Source organism: Pseudogymnoascus destructans, assembly GCF_001641265.1.
Source record: "Pseudogymnoascus destructans isolate 20631-21 unplaced genomic scaffold scaffold_8, whole genome shotgun sequence".
NCBI lineage: Eukaryota > Fungi > Ascomycota > Leotiomycetes > Thelebolales > Thelebolaceae > Pseudogymnoascus > Pseudogymnoascus destructans.
Genome location: NW_020167527.1, coordinates 1,415,136 through 1,432,742, shown reverse-complemented (window position 1 = coordinate 1,432,742; position 17,607 = coordinate 1,415,136). Strand labels below are relative to the sequence as shown.

Sequence of the window (17,607 nt, the reverse complement as noted above, 5' to 3'; positions counted from 1 at the left end):
GTGCGTGAAACCCGCTTGATAAGCGGAGATCAAGACGGTTGATCGACATCGCACAGGAAGGAAGGGGGGGTATAAAGGCGTGCTGTTGTCCTCGCTAGGGTTTTTTTGGTATATCCTATACTATTATACACGTACATACACACACGAACAGCATCTTCTTCGAATACATACCTCTTGTGATAACTCTACGATAGAAGAAACGATACCCCGCGATTCATACCAAGAACGAAATGGCTGACGTAACACCCGCTGTCGCTGCGCCGGCGGAGACACAGACTGAGGGCGCTGAGCACACCTACAAGTTCAACGTCAGCATGTCGTGTGGTGGGTGCTCTGGAGCTGTGAACCGCGTGCTGGGGAAGCTGGATGGTGTGTATTTCCTCGCTGTCCCTCTAAATCGCCCATCTCCCTCCCCCGACCCTCCGCCTCCCTCGCTCCCATGTCCTATGCCGTCCTCAAAAACCTCACCCACCTACCTAGACCAAAGCTAACCCCCCACCAGGTGTAAAATCCTACGACGTCTCCCTCGACACCCAAACCGCCACCGTCATCGCCTCCCCCACCCTCGAGTACGACACCGTCCTCCGCGCAATCGCCAAGACAGGGAAGAAAGTCAACAGCGGCGAGGCAGACGGAGAGAGCAGGAGCGTCGAGGTCGTTGCTTAGATTCTGCGAACGGCGGGATAACGGGGGGGGGGGGGAATGGGCGTTTTTTTATCAAGTGAGCGAGCGAGGGCGGACTGGAGGATTATGCGGCGGGGAGGGGAGAATTATGTCGGACAAGACAGACATTGGAGTATTCGTCTGAATTCATCTCCATCGCTCATCCATCTGACGATTGCTGAAATCCCAGTATGGATCGACGATATGGACGACGAGTGAAGAACACCAAACCACATTCCTGAGGCTGCGAGAACAATATTGACCTTCAGAATCGTAAGGAGGCAGAGAGCATCTATTGATTGGCGGACAATATATGTTTCGCCGATGTTGTTTCTCTCCCAGTTTGGGAATGCGTTTGCACTCCGACGACAACATCTCGTCCATCCAAACTAGGATTTTGGAGATCCTCAGATTAGCTGGATGGAGGAGGGGGGTGAATGACAAAATCATACTTTTCTTCTACCTAACTTACATTATTTGCCATTCTGTGTCCCATCCCTGAGCGCTGTTGTGTAAATCTCACCTCTGTGCAGGACTTGTAGACGAGAGACCGCAGCGTACGACTGTGGGGTTGTGGGTTTCTTTCCTGTCGGAGGGGAATATACTCTTCCTACCTATGGGGCGAGGGTTCCCTTTGAAGATGAAGGGAGCTCTACTATACTCTCTTGTCTACACAATCAGCCCCATCCTCCGCCCTACCCGCATACCCGCACCATCCCTCCATCTACCTACCCATGCCGTAAGCAGCATGGCCAGACCCGTGGCGGTGCCGTGGACCAATCCTACGCATACTCCAAAGGGAACGTGTGTGGTGCTTACAGCCTTAGATATGGCTCGTGCGGAGTGGCTTGCACGTCCTCACCCGCTCTCCTGTGGCTTCTCACCGAAGGATCTGTGGCTTGCTTCTTCTAGCCCTTCTCTCACAAGGGATAACGTAACTCGTGGCTGCTGCTTACCGTGGCTTCCCTCCCGATCCGTTCCTTTGTACTGTACGGAGTACTCCACCGTACAGATACAGAAGTGGCTCGTGCAGTGGATGAGGTGGCGCAGCTGCTCTGACCAGAGCAGCTGAATGGCTAGACCTTTGGGACGATGCGGACAGCTGCGGGAGAGATGCGGGAGCGGGAGAGGGTGAGTGGATGTAGGTAGTAGGTGCCTGGCAGCTAGCAAGCAAGCAGCCTGGTAGCTAGGTAACTATCTATCTGACTCGACCAACTTGACAGCTGGACGGATAAGTTGACAGGTAAGAATGTACAAGGATGGGTTAGCAACCAGATAGTGTGTTAGTAACCCGAAGGCTGTGACGCAGGAGTGGACTAAGAGGTAAGCACGCAAACACGTAAATCGACGCGTGGGCGGGACCGGTGAGTAGGCAGCCAAGCAAACGACGGGACACTGGGCTGAGATGGGGGGGGGGAAAGTCTAGATGGGGATGTAGCGGAATCTAATTCGCGGATATCCAGACGTGAGGTTGGAGGGGGGGTTGTGGGAGGGAACAGTCGGGATAAGGTCAGTTAAGTCACGTTCGCGTTCATGATCAGTCGCAGTCGCAGTTACAGGCAAATCGCAAAGACAAAGTGTTGTATCCAAAAAAAAAACATATTACTATTGATATTCCACCCAACTCGTGGGTGGAAAAGTCCCAGACTATCTTCGTCTGTCCTGTTCTGTTCTCCCTCCCACCGAGGGGACCTCAACGCACGTATGCGGAGGATAATGCTAATAATGATGACAACAACCAAGGAAATCCCGATGTAGAACCTCCAGGATCCATGCGTCCCCCATAATCCAAACAAAGGAAAGTAAAAAAAGCATCAAACATGTCCCCATCGCATCATATCGTACCATCCCCATCGCCATCGCTAAATCAGAAAGAATCAAACCCCACTCCCACGTCCGAGACACTCAAAGCACCCTCACAAACCCCCCCTCAGGCACAACCCCATAAACAACCCTCGACGGATCCGCCACATTCCTGAAGCGTCTCCCCCCCTCCGCCGCCTCCTCAGTCCAGCAAGATTGCATCACCGCATCCATCCTCTCAAACTGCCGGTACGTAATCGCAATCTCCCCCCTCTCCAGCACGCGCGGGGGCTCGCTCTCGCGCGTCCTCGAGACCCTGTGCGGTCTATGCGGGGCTTCTTGGATCGGTGCGGCTTCGGGGCGGGGTGCTGGGGCAGGGGCGGAGGCGGCGGAGAGACGGCCGGAGAGCGCAGTGAGTGCGTCTTCAGCCGAGTCGATGACGGCGTTGAATGTAGTCCCGATCTCCTTGAATCCCGATTTTGACTTTGAGCCCGCGCGCGAATCGGCGATGTTAGCCAGCCGCGCTTTGACGTGCTTATTCAGGGTGTTGACTGCTGCGTCGAGGGCGGCGAGGGACGGTGCGTCGGCGATATCGAGGGGCTTGCCGTGCGTGGCGCGGAGGGAGGCGTAGAGGTTTGAGAGGCGCGGGAGGGCGTCGGCGAGGGAGGACTCGAGAGCGGCGAGGGTGGTGGTTGCGGTGCCAGAGGGGGAGAGGCGGCGGGTGGAGCGGATGGTGTGGCAGAGGGAGTGGGAGGTTGAGGTTAGGGAGGTGAGTTTGGAGATTAAAGCCCGGAGAGGGAGGGAGGCGGTGTCGGGTTGGCGGGGGGGGGGTTGGCGGTGCGGATGGGGATGGGGCCGCCGGCGGAGTGGTGAGACATTGTTGGGGATGGGGGGGTGAGGAGGGTGAGGTTGGTGTTGTGGGCGTCGGAGGTGGGGGGAGAGACGATGAAAGGGCGAGGAGCCGTTGTGGCGGCTGGGCCGGAGAGACGGGATCGAGGGGCCAGTGTGGTGGTGGGTGAGTGGGAGGGCACTCGGGGATTTGGTCTTTGTGAGGTTTGGTGGTTGACGAGTTGTTCGTCGGTGGTGATGCGGTGGTTGTTGGAGACGATGATGGTGAGGTGGGTAAGTGTGGTTTGGTATGATAGTCTTGGGATGCTCTAAGTGGATGGGAGTATGGGATGAACTGTTTTCGTCGAGGCAGGTGATGGAAGTTGTATGGAGTTGTGTTGGTATGGAGTATATGAAGAGAAGAGGAGAGAAGATGAGATGAGATGAAGCAGACGGTGTCCCTTATATGTATGGATATGAGAGACGAGAGAGAGCAGGAGGACATGGTATGAGAACCGAAAACGGAACTAGCTGGACGCACAAAGAAAGATGGGAAAGCGACAAAGACGTACATCTGGTACTTGGGGTATTGGCAAAGTTACCTCTTTCCAGGCAGGCAATGGCGGCTCCTGGCGGGTCCGACCCCCGCTTGACCGTATTGTCAGCCACTGGGCTGCGATGAGCAAGTCAGAAGGCGAACTGGGTGGGAGAGTGAGAAGATGTGGGCAGAGCGGCGTCAAGGCATGTTCTGGGGAGGGGGGGGGGGGGAGTAGGAGGGGTAGGGGGGGGTATGAGGGGTAGGGGGGGGGTATGAGGGGTATGAGGGGCAGAGGAGTAGGAGGGGGCAGAAGGGGCAGAGGGGCAGTGACTCGGTCGGTAGGAGGTCGAGGTTGTTCTTGGGTGGTCAAACAGTCAAAAGTCAAAAGTCAAAAGTCAAAAGTCAAAAGTCAAAAGTCAAAAGTCAAAAGTCAAACAGTCAAACACTCAAACAGTCAAACACTCAAACAGTCAAACAGTCAACAAAGGGAGTGGCCTTGGCTAAAATGGGGTCAGTAATAATTAGGCATCAGATCCCTTTCGATCAATCACAAGCGCTGTGCCCGCAGTCGTTGCCTGGTGGCTGCTTTAGTGCGACAGGGATGGGACAAACAAACATGTACAGCTACATATGAATTTTTTGGATTTTTCATTTTCTGCATGGTCTGGACATGGGGGTACGAAGGGATGTTTTGTGAGGGTGTTGAGTGGATTTGACAGGTAGGGGTGGTGCATGATGGGGTGGTGCATGATGGGGTGTTGCATGATGGGGTGGTGCATGATGGGGGTGAGGGAGATGGGAGATGGGAGATGGGAGATGGGAGATGGGAGATGGGAGATGGGAGATGGGAGATGGGAGATGGGAGATGGGAGATGGGAGATGGGAGATGGGAGATGGGAGATGGGAGATGGGAGATGGGAGATGGGAGATGGGAGATGGGAGATGGGAGATGGGAGATGGGAGATGGGAGATGGGACACTGCAACCGTCGACGTGGACATGTGCCCTGCATACAAAGGCACGAGTTTGAAGGGTTTGCGGAGCTGCTTTCGTTCTCGGTGAGGGTGATTCCCTCACCGGCGAGGTGGGATATCGTCATCGTCGCGGGTGGGACGACCGTTTACCCCGCGATTACCGTCGCCAGAACTGAGGTCACTGGTACCCATCACCGCACCCATCATCATCGTCATCGTCGTCATCACCACCACCACCACCTGGTGGGGAGGGGATGGGGATTAGAGGGGATAGAGGGGATAGAGGGGATAGAGGGGATAGAGGGGATAGAGGGGATAGAGGGGATGAGAGGGGCACAGCCCTACCATCCCTCCTCCGGTCTACTCTACCCCCCCCCCCATAGCCAAAATGTCCCATGGGACCAATGATACCCCGCGGATACAACTTCTCATGATCGCCTGGTTGGTGCGTTTTTCTGTGTGCAGTCAGTCGTCTGTGATCGCGTGGTGGAGGGGACTCATCGCTGCACGGTTGCGGTGGAATATGCCTCCCACTGCGCTGCGCTGAGGATGTGTCCAGGGGAGTCATCGTGGTCGGGGGTGTATTATCTGACTCGGCCTGAATACTGAGTGGAGGGGAAAGGGTGAGAGTGACAGCGCCTCAAACGTTCTCCCCTCCCTCCCACCTCTCCCCGTATTTCCCATTCCCATCTTCCGCATCATCGAACCACCCAAAACAGCTTGAAACGTGCTGCGCTGCCAATTCAGTCCCATATGGTTGGTTGGTGATGGCCGTTTCGGGAATCGTCTCGCTTACCGCCCACTCACCCCGTCCGTCCCCTTTGGTACGTACCAGGGTAGAGAAAGGGAACGGAACGGGGTACTCGAGTAACTTACTGTAACTTACCGGTAAATTTAGACGCCGCGGCCTGGCTTTGGCCCCGGGCCTTGGCGCTGGCGGCAATCTGGCGACGGCGACCGTGTTTCATGGCCACGATGCGAGAAGAAGGGGAGAGGTGTATTGGCAGTGGTTTGGGGTTTGGGGAGACGCTGGACGGGAGGATGGGTTTTTTTGGTGGTGAGGGATTTTTGGCTTCTTTGTTTCTTTGTTTCTTTGTTTCTTTGTTTCTATTTACAAAGTTCTAAAGAGGTACTTACGGGGGAGGGTAGGCGGTAATGGTCTCTAAACCGGCGCGCGCTTCCAACCCGTTGATCGTGAGAGAAGTTGGAGGGAGGTTAGACCGACGACGACGACAACAACGACGACAACAACAACAACAACAACAACAACAACAACGACGTGAAGGATTTTTTCCCTCACCCCTTTCGATGAATAAATGCCCGCGTGAACAACGTCGCCATACCTCCTGCCATGTTTTGCGCTGCCTGCCTGGCTGCCTGCCTGGATGGATGGCCGTCGTGGGGCCCGCTGGTGTGGCGTGCGGCTGAGGATTGGCGGGTTTAGGCTGCACACCACCCTTTCGACATCATATCCAGGTGATGATATGACACCGACGACCTCCTCTTGTGACCGTTGGGGTTGTCCTTCCCAGCACAGCGCAGCCTTGTGCACACTGCCTTCCTCCCTCCCGTGGCTGATGACACCCGTTCAGCTCGGCATACCAGGCTATGCAACTCTACTGCCTAACCCTATCGCCCACGCAAGTGCGTACGGTGTCAATTAGAGTAAAGACCATGTCCTGCTAGGTAGCTAGGGTGTGATGCCGTATCCTGCGTGCCCTTTCTTTTACCAGCTGTCGCTGTCGTTGGGATTACACAACATTACACGAGGGGGTTTGCCACCTGTCTGCCGCGGGAGGGGTGCCGAGTGGGTGTTGGGGGGGGTGTGGGAGGAGGGAGTGTAGGCAGGCACACAGACAGGCAGGCAGGGGGGGGAGGGATGACGGGGATGACGTGGATGACGTGGATGACGGGGATGACGGGGATGACGGGGATGACGGGGATGACGGGGATGACGTGGATGACGTGGATGACGGGGATGACGGGGATGACGGGGATGAAGGGGATGACGATGGTGATGGGGGTGGAATGTGGAATTGGGTTTGCCATTCCCTAGTCATCTCGGTGAGTTAGTACATCATGATTTCCAATTCCCCTCTCTTCAGGACTCGTTTGGAGGGGTATCATCGCCGCGTGGGCTTATTTCTGTCATCTTACCCGTTGGGGAAGTTGGGTTTTGCCTTCCTGGTGAGCCGGGAGGGGACGGCAATGGTGACGAGTATGCCATTCCATCCGCCTGCCTGTTCACACTTTCCTTGGGAAGATGAGGCAGCATACCACTCCTACACACAAACATCCCCCTTACCCCACCACCTAGCCTGGTTTTTCTGCTTGCTCTGGTTTCGAGACCAGTAATCGATGACGCACCAATGGTTTACTCATGACAGGTGAAGGAACCTCCTCCCCTTTCCCAGTCCCTACGGGGTTGGTGCGTGGTCTCTTCACCCTTCCCTCCCGAGGCAAGTGTTTGCAAAGACAGGCAGCATAACCAGCACTCACACTTTTCCGTTGTCACGGGGTTGGTTTGCGTTGGTTTGCCTGATACTGCGGAGGAGGAGGGGGTTGGGGTTGGCTCTTCACAGACACAGGCGGGGAATTCGCGCTCCGAAGCTCGGCGAGCAGCTGATGGTGCTGGGTGACTCCTTCCCCCCCTCCGCGGCGGCGATGGGGACAAGTACACGCAAGTACCCCTCCCACACAGGTGTCTTCTACCGCTTTGCCACCTGGTAGTCCGGCCTCATGGGAAGATGCGGACGTCCGAGGTCTCAGTCGGAGTGTTCGAACTGGACGAAGCCTAAAAGTTGGTGTGAGGATAGCGCCCTAGCTCCCTATCACAGAACTGTGGCCAAACTCGAAAATGTACCTGAGTAGGCAACAAAAGCATCGTCTGATTAGAGAGACTTGGTAGTATCAACTAGACATTTGGTATTTTGAAATGTGGGTTTTGTAAACGAAGGGGATGGATTCTTTTTTCTGCTTTTTTTTTTCTGCTTTCTTTTTTCTGCTTTTGGCAATATATTTTTTAAAAATATAGCATTTTCGGGTTTTTAACTTCCTCATATCGACTTTCAACCTATCAACTCTCAGAATCACAATTGGACGATGGAACATTCGGATGAAACAGGGCTTCCCTCAAGGAAGCCGGAAAGCAACTCATCACAGCTCGAAGATACTGCTGAACTGCAACAAGAGCTACCGAAGCTAGCGTACAAAACTCTCTCCTATCATCAGGTGAAAACGGCCGCCGAGAGAGAAGCGCGCGGATACATGGCAAGCTGGCCTATGAACGTTTCAGCAGCGAAAAACATACCATTCCATGGCTCCATTATCGGTCTATTCCGTGATATTTGTGAACCGCTTAGTTTCAACGCTCTGGTATTGATGCGAAAATCGATCGACTACCACATGAACCAAGTTATGGGGGCGGCAACGATGTATAAGAATTTCTGGGATATCGATATGCCGGATTGCCGTCAGGTCGACGTTGAGGCCTACATATATGACCGAAATTTAATAGATGCATTCTTCCACTTGGTGTGTAGATACGCCTTATTCGATGAGCCGAATCGCTTTCAAGGCCATCGGTATGTTAAGGGGTACAACAAGTATATCGCAGGCTGTATAGACCACGCTGGTTGGGACCTTGCCAAAGCCGAAGCCAAACTCGATGCCTTGGTACAATGCAAAGGTACGTTGCCGTATTACGCCTTCTCACTCCATGGCATAAAAAGCCAACTCCGATTTCGGTAGCAGGAGTTTTCCGGTCCGGCATGTCAAATATCGAGGGCACCAGCCGGATTAGAGCGATGATTCCCAGGATTATGTCGACCTACGAGCGCCCGATGCGGGAAGAACTTGAGAAAATCTCGCAGTCTTCTCGATCGGAGGCAGAGAATTCGGTTGAAGGCCAGTAGGGGAGATTTGCTCGGGATGCGCATGCGGCTGGGGAAAACTGATTTGCATACGATGGAGATGCTTTAGGGTTAAATTGATGGTGATGGATATGCACTCGTCCGTCAACTCGTTGAACAGCTAGCGCATCCCGATATCCCACCCCTCTCGTTCGAGTGGTATTTTGGTTTTCTATAGCACTAATACAGGTATGTTTTCGCTTTTTGGGATAGACATTAGACAAGATTAGGCAATGTCTATCCTAAAAAGTACGAAGTTAGACTTCAAGAAATTAGGACCATTCAAAATATAGAACAAAGTCAGCTTAGTTAATTACAGACTAAAGCTACCTAAGAACTCTAGACTACACCTAGTTTTTCATGTCTCATTGTTAGAACTAACAAGAGGAAACACCCTAACTGCGACTAACATGTAACTCTAGCTAGAGAATGAGATCATTGAATATAAGGTCGAAGCAATCCTAGACAGAAGTTAGTAGGACGTAAAGAAGAGTTTTTGATAAAATGAAAAGGTTATAAACCTACAGACAAGTCATAGAAACTACACAGAACATTAGTCGTAGCCTATTAGAGGAATATCAATGCTAACATCCATTAACTAGCGATCCTAAGATGCGGGAGAAGCAGCAAGGGGGTCGAAAAGAACAGAGCTCTACATAACGGAAGTAGAAGCCTTAGGGGCTTCTCGCTCCTCTATTTCGACAGCATCAAGCTCATCTAAGTTTATCCAAACCACGCTATAACATTTCCTTAGCCTAAGTATGAACAAATTGTTGTTACTTCATTAGGTGAGATGGACGGGCTAGCATCTCATGCAACTTAGCAGTAGTTTACATAAGCGCTTTAGCAACCTAGGACTCTTCGCGCTTAATGGCAGCCTAGTCACTTATAGGTAGATTTCGAACATTGCACTTTAAACCCGATTTGACACACTCCCTATAACGAGCGGATGCCGAAGCTACAGAGACATAGCATTTTTTTTAAGGAACCTTGACAATTAGTGCAACGAAACATTTCAATGCCTTGTACTTTAATTTGGTTAGCAAGCACATGACGTTCTTTATATGTTAAATGAACAGCAGGCATAATAGAGGAGGAAGACAAACTTAACCTAGTGAAGAAAGACCACACCAACTACTTAAGCGATTGAGACAATGCTAGAAGGGAAGGGGAGTAGTGTTACAGCCCACTCTACTTGTAAGGACACAGGGCACCCAGCTCACAGTAATAGCATATGAGAGTGCGAGTCAGAGGCTAAACGGATGCTATCCTATAGGTCTACTACGAAGGATACAAAAAAGATGAAGAGAGGAATGTAATGGTGGGTGCACCAGATGTGAGAATCTAGCCACCCAAGGAAGGGATGATTTTACTAAGACAACACACTGTCTTAGGAAAAAGAGCCAAAGGGTCGTAGCTTAGACTATTCCACAATGCAGCAATCAGGTGTATGATGTAGTGGAGTGGTTTAGACAAGTTGTAACAAATGTTGAGTCTGAGAATTCAGGGATAAGTCAGAGGTTAGCACCTCACTGACTTTTCAGAAACAAGGAGTAACAAGATCAATGCTTGGAAGCTTGGAAAAGACGTGGAAGTATGTGATAGTCGATTTACTGTATTGTCTGCTTGCCCTTTCTTAAGGAAAGGGCAATCCTATTTATGCTAAAGGAGTGTAGTTCTCTCATTTTCCAAGACTTTCCATGACTAACCAGGCTTGGTAACTGTAGTCGACGTAAGAGAATCCCATAGAACCATCTCTTAGGTTCGTAGCCTATAGGAAGTAAAAGGAGGTCCAAGGTCAGAGTACCCCTATAGACAAATTATGTCATAGACAAATTATGTCATAACTTAACCAATCTTGTGGGTAACTAAAGAGCGATGACGTGTAATGAATCATAGAGGTTCGTAGGAGCTTTTAGAGCTATCGTTCATGCTCCTAGGCCTCTAGTTGGTAGAGATATGTCATGTGGTAGTATGAGTGATGTCATGTAATGAATCATAGAGGGTTGTAGAGATATGCTATGTGGTAATATCGGCCCAGTAACTAAGGAGCGATGACGTGTAATGAATCATAGATGGTTGTAGCAATCGTTGAGTAGTATTGCTCTTGTTGTTGGTGTGATAAGCCAAAATATGTATAGTGACTTGTAGGTTTGAGGAGGAGATTTTTAAGTTTGCTCTTGAGTTTGACAGCAAATTGAGTGCAACAAATGTCAGTATGACATGATACCCCTCTTAAGGACGTTTGTTAGCTGTGTGCTTGCCCTTTAGCCAGGTGGCTTTCTTAGAAAGAAATTCTAGAATCAGCTTGGATACATTTTTTAGATTTCTCTTAGGTTCCCAAGTGTTGTCACTTGTAGAATAGCCTTTCCACTTAACGAGGAAGTAGTCCTGACCTCTAAGTGTCTTTTTGTCAAGGATAGACTCTACTTCATATTCTGGTTGATCCAAAATCAGAACAGGAGGTGGAGGAGACTGAAGTGGTCTTAAGGAACTTTCTTGTGCCTTAGACAAGAGAGATGCATGGAAGACATTATGGATAGTCCAAGTAGGTGGTAATGCAAGCTCGAAAGCATTCTTGCCAATAGTCCTTGTGATCTTAAAGGGTCCAAGTCTTTTAGTATCAAGTTTGTCTGATGGTCTAGTAGTTGTGATATGTCTTCTAGACAAAAAGTCTTGATCACCAACTTTGAATTGTGGTGCAACCACCCCCCTGTTAAAGGCCTGAGCCTGCTCGTCTTGTGCACACTGTATTTGGACCTTGAGATAGTCCTGGAGGTCCTTAAGGTAGATGATTCTTTCAGTAGCAGAAGGGTTTTTGAGATTTTCAGGACGATTAAGTTCTGCCACTTCAAACCTAGGGTGATAACCATAGTTTGCATAGAAAGGTGTCTCTTTTGTGGTGTTAGAGACAGTGTTGTTGTAAGCAAATTCTGCAAGATGGAGAAGATCTGCCCAGTTGTCTTGAGCATAGTGTATAAATTCTTAGATATTGTTCAAGTACAGAGTTGACTCTCTCTGTCTGGCCATCTGTTTGAGGGTGATAAGCTGTAGAGAAGCGTTGTTCCATGTTTAAGAGTTTAGAGAACTCCTTAAAAAAGTTTGAAGTGAAAACTGTTCCCCTATCTGAGATCCAGTGTCCAGGAATTCCATGATATTTAAAGACCACCTTGAGGAATAGCCACGCAAGTTCAGAAGCTGTGATAGTCTCATTGCAAGGCTCAAAGTGTGCCATTTTGTGAGCCTTTCTACCACCACAAGGATAGAGTCATAAGGGGTAGCACCCCCTTTTGGGATAGAAGGAGGCAACTTGACTATAAAGTCAATGGATATGGAGTCCCATGGGCGTTCTGGTATAGGTAGAGGCTGCAAGAGGCCATAGGGCTTTTGCCGTGTAGGTTTGTTCAAGTTGCAAGTAGTGCAAGAAGATATATAGTCTTGAAGAGTAGTCCTTAGACTAGGCCAGTAGAACTTTCTTGTTAGAAGTTCATAAGTTTTTGCAAAGCCAAAGTGCCCTGCAGCTGTGTAGGAGGTGTAGCTGTAATCGTTTATCCCTTGGGACATAGATATAGCTCTTGAATAAGAGAAGTCCTTGCTGATTTTTTGAGAAATTTCGTAGTCCAACTTTCTCAAGAGAGAAGCCTTTCTTCTGGAGGTATTCCAAAGTTCTTTTGGCAAAGGGATCGTGGTTGTAAGCATCTTTGAATGCTTTAAGAAGTGTTGCTGAGGGTGTTTAGTCTTTAAAGGTCTCTGGTTTCTGAGAAGAGGTAATGGGGGCAACTTGGTCTTGAGGGGATAAGTTTCCCTCTAAGTCCTCTGTAGTGCGAGGGTTGCTTAAAGATGCTGCTATAAGCTTTGTAGAGTCTAGCAGGGCCTTTGTATTGCTTGTTTTAGCAGAATCTTGGTAGTCATGTCTTCTTGAGAGGAGATCTGCTCTTTGATTCTTGGCCCCTGAGATATGTTTTATAACAAAGTCAAAACCTCCTAGTTGTTCAGACCACCTTGCTTGTCGTCGATTGAGCTGTTTAGTGGTTGTAAAGGTCAAGAGATTTGAATGGTCACTGTAAATAGTGATAGGATAGTTTGCCCCTTCAAGGTAGCATCTCCAATGCTTTAGAGAACATACTATGGCAAGCAGTTCCTTGTCTGTAATGGGATAGTTTTGTTCGGCTGCTGATAGCTTTCTTGAGTAAAATGCCACAGGCTGTAGCTCTTCTTGTTTGTCCTTTGGAGCTTGGTATAAGATTCCAGAAATAGGAAAATCTGAGGCATCTGTCTCAAGAGTGGCAAGTTTCAAGGGGTTAAAGTGTAGTAACATTTTCCTTCTTTGAATTCTCCTTTAAGAGCATCGAAAGCATCTTGCTGTGTCTTATCCCAGTGATACAAAGTGTCCTTGTGAAGTAATTGAGTAAGGGGTAAAGCCAAGGATGTATATCTTGGTATAAACCTCCTGTAATAGTTGGCAACCCCAAGGAAAGACTGAACCTCTTTAATGCTGGAAGGAATAGGCCACGTTTGTACTGCTTTTGTCTTTTCAGGATCCATCTGAATGCCTTCTGTTGAAATTCTATGTCCCAAGAAATCAACTTGAGACATATGGAAAAGACATTTCTCAAGTTTGCAAAAGAGTTGTGCTTGAGATAGCTTCTCTAAGACTTGTCTAACATGTAGAACATGCTCTTGAGTGTCTAAAGAGTATATAAGAATGTCATCTAAGTAGACAACAACAAAGATATCCAAGTAAGGTCTTAGAATATCATTCATGAGAGCTTGGAAAGAAGCAGGTGCATTGGCAAGCCCAAAAGGCATTACCTGGTATTCAAAATGACCATAGCGTGTTCTGAATGCTGTCTTCCACTCATCACCTGTTATAAGCTCCCCTGAGATCTAACTTGGTAAAGATCCTTGCTGAAGAGAGCCTATCCATGAGCTCAGGGATAAGGGGTAAAGCATATCTGTTTTTAACAGTGACTGCATTAAGGCCCCTATAATCAACACAGAGACGCAAGGAGCCATTTTTCTTCTTGACAAAGAGAATGGGAGCTCCTGCTGGTGAGGAAGAAGGTCTGATAAAGCCAGAACTAAGGTTCTCATCTAGGTATTCTCTGAGAGTTTTCAGCTCTAATTCAGATAGAGAGTAGATAGGGCCGTAGGGAGGCATTGAGCCTTCTGCGAGTGGTATCTCATGGTCATAAGGCTGGTGCTTTGGCAGAATTGATGCCTTTGCCTTGTCAAAAAGATGTTGGTAGTCTTGGTATGCTAAAGGCAAAATGACCTCCTGAGATGATTTCTCCAAATCTGAAGTAGCTGCTATCTCCAGGACAGGTTGGAAAGGTTTAACCCATATCAGAGATGATATATCGTCCATAGTTTGGTCAAAATCCTTGATCTGGGACAAGTCTGAGTCTTGGACCTGAATAGGGGTAACTGAGGCTTGAAGGGTTTTTTCAGTATTGAGCTCAGGATTTGAGCTAAACCCAAGCGATAAATGCTTCCAATTGATAGTTGGATCATGCCTTTGAAGCCATGGAAGACCTAGGATGACTGGGTACTTCATTGGTATAACATCTAAAGAGATGGTGTCTGAAAATGTTGATTTTCCTAGGGGAATCTTAAGTTTGAGTACTGGGGAGTTGCAGGTAATGGAACCTGAACTGATAGGAGTTCCATCAATGACTCGGAGCAACTCTGGAGTGCGTTTGGGAATTGTAGGTAACTGGTGTGTCAAGATGAGGTCTTGAGATATAAAGTTGCCTGTTGCCCCTGAGTCTATCATAGCCCTTGTAGATAACACCTGTTGTTTGAAATGGAGTTGAATAGGGATTAACAGGTGTGTGAAACTCTGAGAAAGCACCATCGACACATCTTTGTTGTCTAGGGGAGAAGTTGTAGTCTCAGTTGAAGTTGTGCCTGGTGGGGATTTTTCAAGTTTTTCAGGAATAGCAGCTGTGACTGTGTCTGAGGCTGCTATATGTTTTGAATCAGCACTCCCCCGTGCTGACATAAAGGCAGGTTAGCCGAGTCGGACCCGTTTCAGGTACTTGAGTGTCATGACACTCCTTCGATATTTGTGTCACGACCCTTCAATTCGCTTTAGTCTCTAGTACTTATTTCACTATGTCATTCACTTCACCTGCTTTGCTCACTTCGCTCACTTCGCTTCACTTGCTGACCTAGATCAGCCCAAATGTTGACTACTGGCTTAGGCTCTCTTGTTATTGGCTTGCTGCACTAGGGCTCGCTTAGCTAGGGTTCAGTTAATTAGTGCCTTCGCTTATTTGGCACTAGGGATTTTTACTGTTATATAAGCACTTATTGCTCATGTCTCTTATTGATCTTTAGCTAGCAAATTATATACTACTTGGCCTTCTTGCAATTCCTCCTGCTTCAACTTACTTTGCATTCCCTTACTTCGAGTCGAACCACTTGGCCAACCTGTTAGTCTCACCGCTTGACCCCTGTGGTATAAAGTATATGCTTTGGAGCCTGAATTACTATACCTTGTCCTACTGCTTCGAGTATCGAAGTCTTCACATTATACTTCGGATACTTCTGCAGACTTGAAGGTCAGCCTCGGTTCGAACTGTCCTTACATTGAGGAGATTGACCCAACGGGGGTTCCTCTCCTTCAGTGACGGAAGGTATCTGAGTCGGACAAGTCATGGTCACGTGGTGAGGGTGAAGGCAGGTTAGCCGAGTCGGACCCGTTTCGGGTACTTAAGGAGATTGACCAAACGGTGATTCCTCTCTTCATCTTTTTTGTATCCTTCGTAGTAGACCTATAGGATAGCATCCGTTTAGCCTCTGACTCGCACTCTCATATGCTATTACTATGAGCTGGTGTCATACTGACATTCGTTGCACTCAGTTTGCTATCAAACTCAAGAGCAAACTTAGAAATCTCCTCCTCAAACCTACAAGTCACCATACATATCTTGGCTTATCACACCAACAACAGAAGCAATACTACTCAACGATTGCTGCAAACTCTTCTACTACATCTGTTTATGCTACATACATCACGGCATATCATTTGGACACTCATTGAACAAGTTATTAAGAAAATCTCCTCCTTAAGGGGGTGGGCCAATACTACCACATGGCATATCTCTACCAACTAGTGGCCTAGGAACATGAACGATAGCTCTAGAAGCTTCTACAACCCTCTATGATTCATTACACGTCATCGCTACTTAGTTACCCACAAGATTGGTTAAGTTATGACATAATTTGTCTATAGGTACTCTGACCTTGGACCTCCTTTTCACTTCCTATAGGCTAGGAACCCAAGAGATGGTTCTATGGGATTCTCTTACGTTCACTACATGATTAGCAAGCTAGTTGTGGGTCGCACTTGATTTCTAATACATTTACCAAGCCTGGTTAGTCATGGAAAGTCATGGAAAATGAGAGAACTACACTCCTTTGGCATCAATAGGATTGCCCTTTCCTTAAGAAAGGGCAAGCAGGCAATACAGTAAATCGACTATCACATACTTCCACGTCTTTTCCAAGCTTCCAAGCATTCATCTTGTTACTCCTTGTTTCTGAAAAGTCAGTGAGGTGTTAACCTCTGACTTACCCCTGAGTTCCCAGACTCAACATTTGTTGCAACTTGTCTGAACCACTTCACTATATCACACACCTGATTGCTGCGTTGTGGAATAGTCTAAGTGTAACGCTGACTTCTAAACGATAGAAGACACAGAGGTTCTCTTGCGTAAAGGTTTACTTATCAGAGGAGGCAGGGGATCAGACACAAAGGCTTCAAGTAACACGTTACTAGTATATAACAAATACTGTATTGAGTTGAGCACGAAGCTCCTATCTAAGGAAATACTATCTACTTATATAGTGGCGTCGTGCCTAGTGGACTCTTGGGAACTCACTCGAGTCCTCGGAGTCCTGGACTCTTAGGACTCTTCTCATCATCCTGCGAGTCCATCACGTGCCTAGTGGACTCCTGGGAACTCACTCGAGTCCTCGGAGTCCTGGACTCTTAGGACTCTTCTCATCATCCTGCGAGTCCGTCACGTGATACTTTCGGAACTACTATTCCCCGCTGCCCCTCCAGGTACCAGGGCCGGTCTCATGCGACCTCCCTCCTTCCTGTCCTGTAGTTGGCCAGCCTTCTTGTTCCGTCGTAACACTAAGCTACAACCCTTTGGCTCTGTTTCCTAAGACAGTGTGTTGTCTTAGTAAATTCATCCCTTCCTTGGGTGGCTAGATTCTCATATCTGGTGCACCCACCATTACAGCTGGGTGCCCTGTGTCCTTACAAAGATGATGGGCGACCGGTCATCATTTTGATATTTTCTCATGGAAAGGAGGGGACGTTTGCAATCCACATGGGCCTTACGAAAGGAAATAAGCCTAGGTGTAATGATGTATGGTTACGCTCGCGCTACATCCCACTGAGCCAAAAAGACTTAAGTATTCCGCCTCGCCCGGAATACGCGTAACATGCTTTATATACCACATGTATTGTAACGGCGGCACCCGTTACACTAGGCTCCTAACAACGAAGATATTCAAACAGGCAATTGGGAGCAGTGCACCAAAAGCTGGGCTCTGCCTAGTTACAACAGCCTGCTATAGTGGTGGATGTAACGGGTGCCGCCGTTACAGTACATGTGGTATATAAAGCGTGTTACGCGTATTCCGGGCGAGCCGAATACTGTAGTCTTTTTGGCTCAGTGGGATGTAGCGCGAGCGTAACCGTACATCGTTACAGTGGATATGCGATTAATGCAGACTTGAACATCACCACTCTTGCTGCACAAGCGAAGTGGAAAGAGAGTCTTTCATGGCCAGTTAGTGGGACTATCCGACGTCGTTTTTGAGGATCTCCTTTCGTGACAGCCTTAACCGACACACTTTTGAAGATTACT

General features: G+C 48.7%; 5 protein-coding genes across 5 annotated transcripts; 2 read left to right on the top strand and 3 right to left on the bottom strand.

Moving 5' to 3' along the window:
• The first annotated feature begins 95 nt into the window (after nt 1-95).
• Nucleotides 96-710, top strand: ATX1 (Cytosolic copper metallochaperone). The gene is made up of 2 exons (XM_024467731.1): nt 96-369; nt 503-710. Exons 1-2 carry the CDS (start codon nt 231-233, stop codon nt 664-666), a joined length of 303 nt encoding a protein of 100 aa, XP_024324792.1. The 5' UTR covers nt 96-230; the 3' UTR covers nt 667-710.
• A 1,531-nt stretch (nt 711-2,241) lies between these two features.
• On the bottom strand, nt 2,242-3,868 carry VC83_04093 (uncharacterized protein; the record flags this gene model as incomplete). The annotated part of the gene is made up of 2 exons (XM_024467730.1): nt 2,242-3,510; nt 3,836-3,868. The coding sequence occupies 2 exons, from the start codon at nt 3,866-3,868 to the stop codon at nt 2,569-2,571; spliced, it is 975 nt and encodes a 324-aa protein (XP_024324795.1). The 3' UTR covers nt 2,242-2,568.
• Nucleotides 3,869-4,694: 826 nt separating this feature from the next.
• VC83_04092 (uncharacterized protein) lies at nt 4,695-5,502 on the bottom strand. The gene has a single exon (XM_024467729.1). It carries the CDS (start codon nt 5,371-5,373, stop codon nt 4,984-4,986), a length of 390 nt encoding a protein of 129 aa, XP_024324794.1. The 5' UTR covers nt 5,374-5,502; the 3' UTR covers nt 4,695-4,983.
• Nucleotides 5,503-5,697: 195 nt separating this feature from the next.
• On the bottom strand, nt 5,698-6,854 carry VC83_04091 (uncharacterized protein; the record flags this gene model as incomplete). The annotated part of the gene is made up of 1 exon (XM_024467728.1): nt 5,698-6,854. One exon carries the CDS (start codon nt 6,852-6,854, stop codon nt 6,567-6,569), a length of 288 nt encoding a protein of 95 aa, XP_024324797.1. The 3' UTR covers nt 5,698-6,566.
• Nucleotides 6,855-7,907: 1,053 nt separating this feature from the next.
• Nucleotides 7,908-8,555, top strand: VC83_04090 (uncharacterized protein; the record flags this gene model as incomplete). Its single annotated transcript, XM_024467727.1, has 1 exon — nt 7,908-8,555. One exon carries the CDS (start codon nt 7,908-7,910, stop codon nt 8,553-8,555), a length of 648 nt encoding a protein of 215 aa, XP_024324796.1.
• Nucleotides 8,556-17,607: the final 9,052 nt, after the last annotated feature.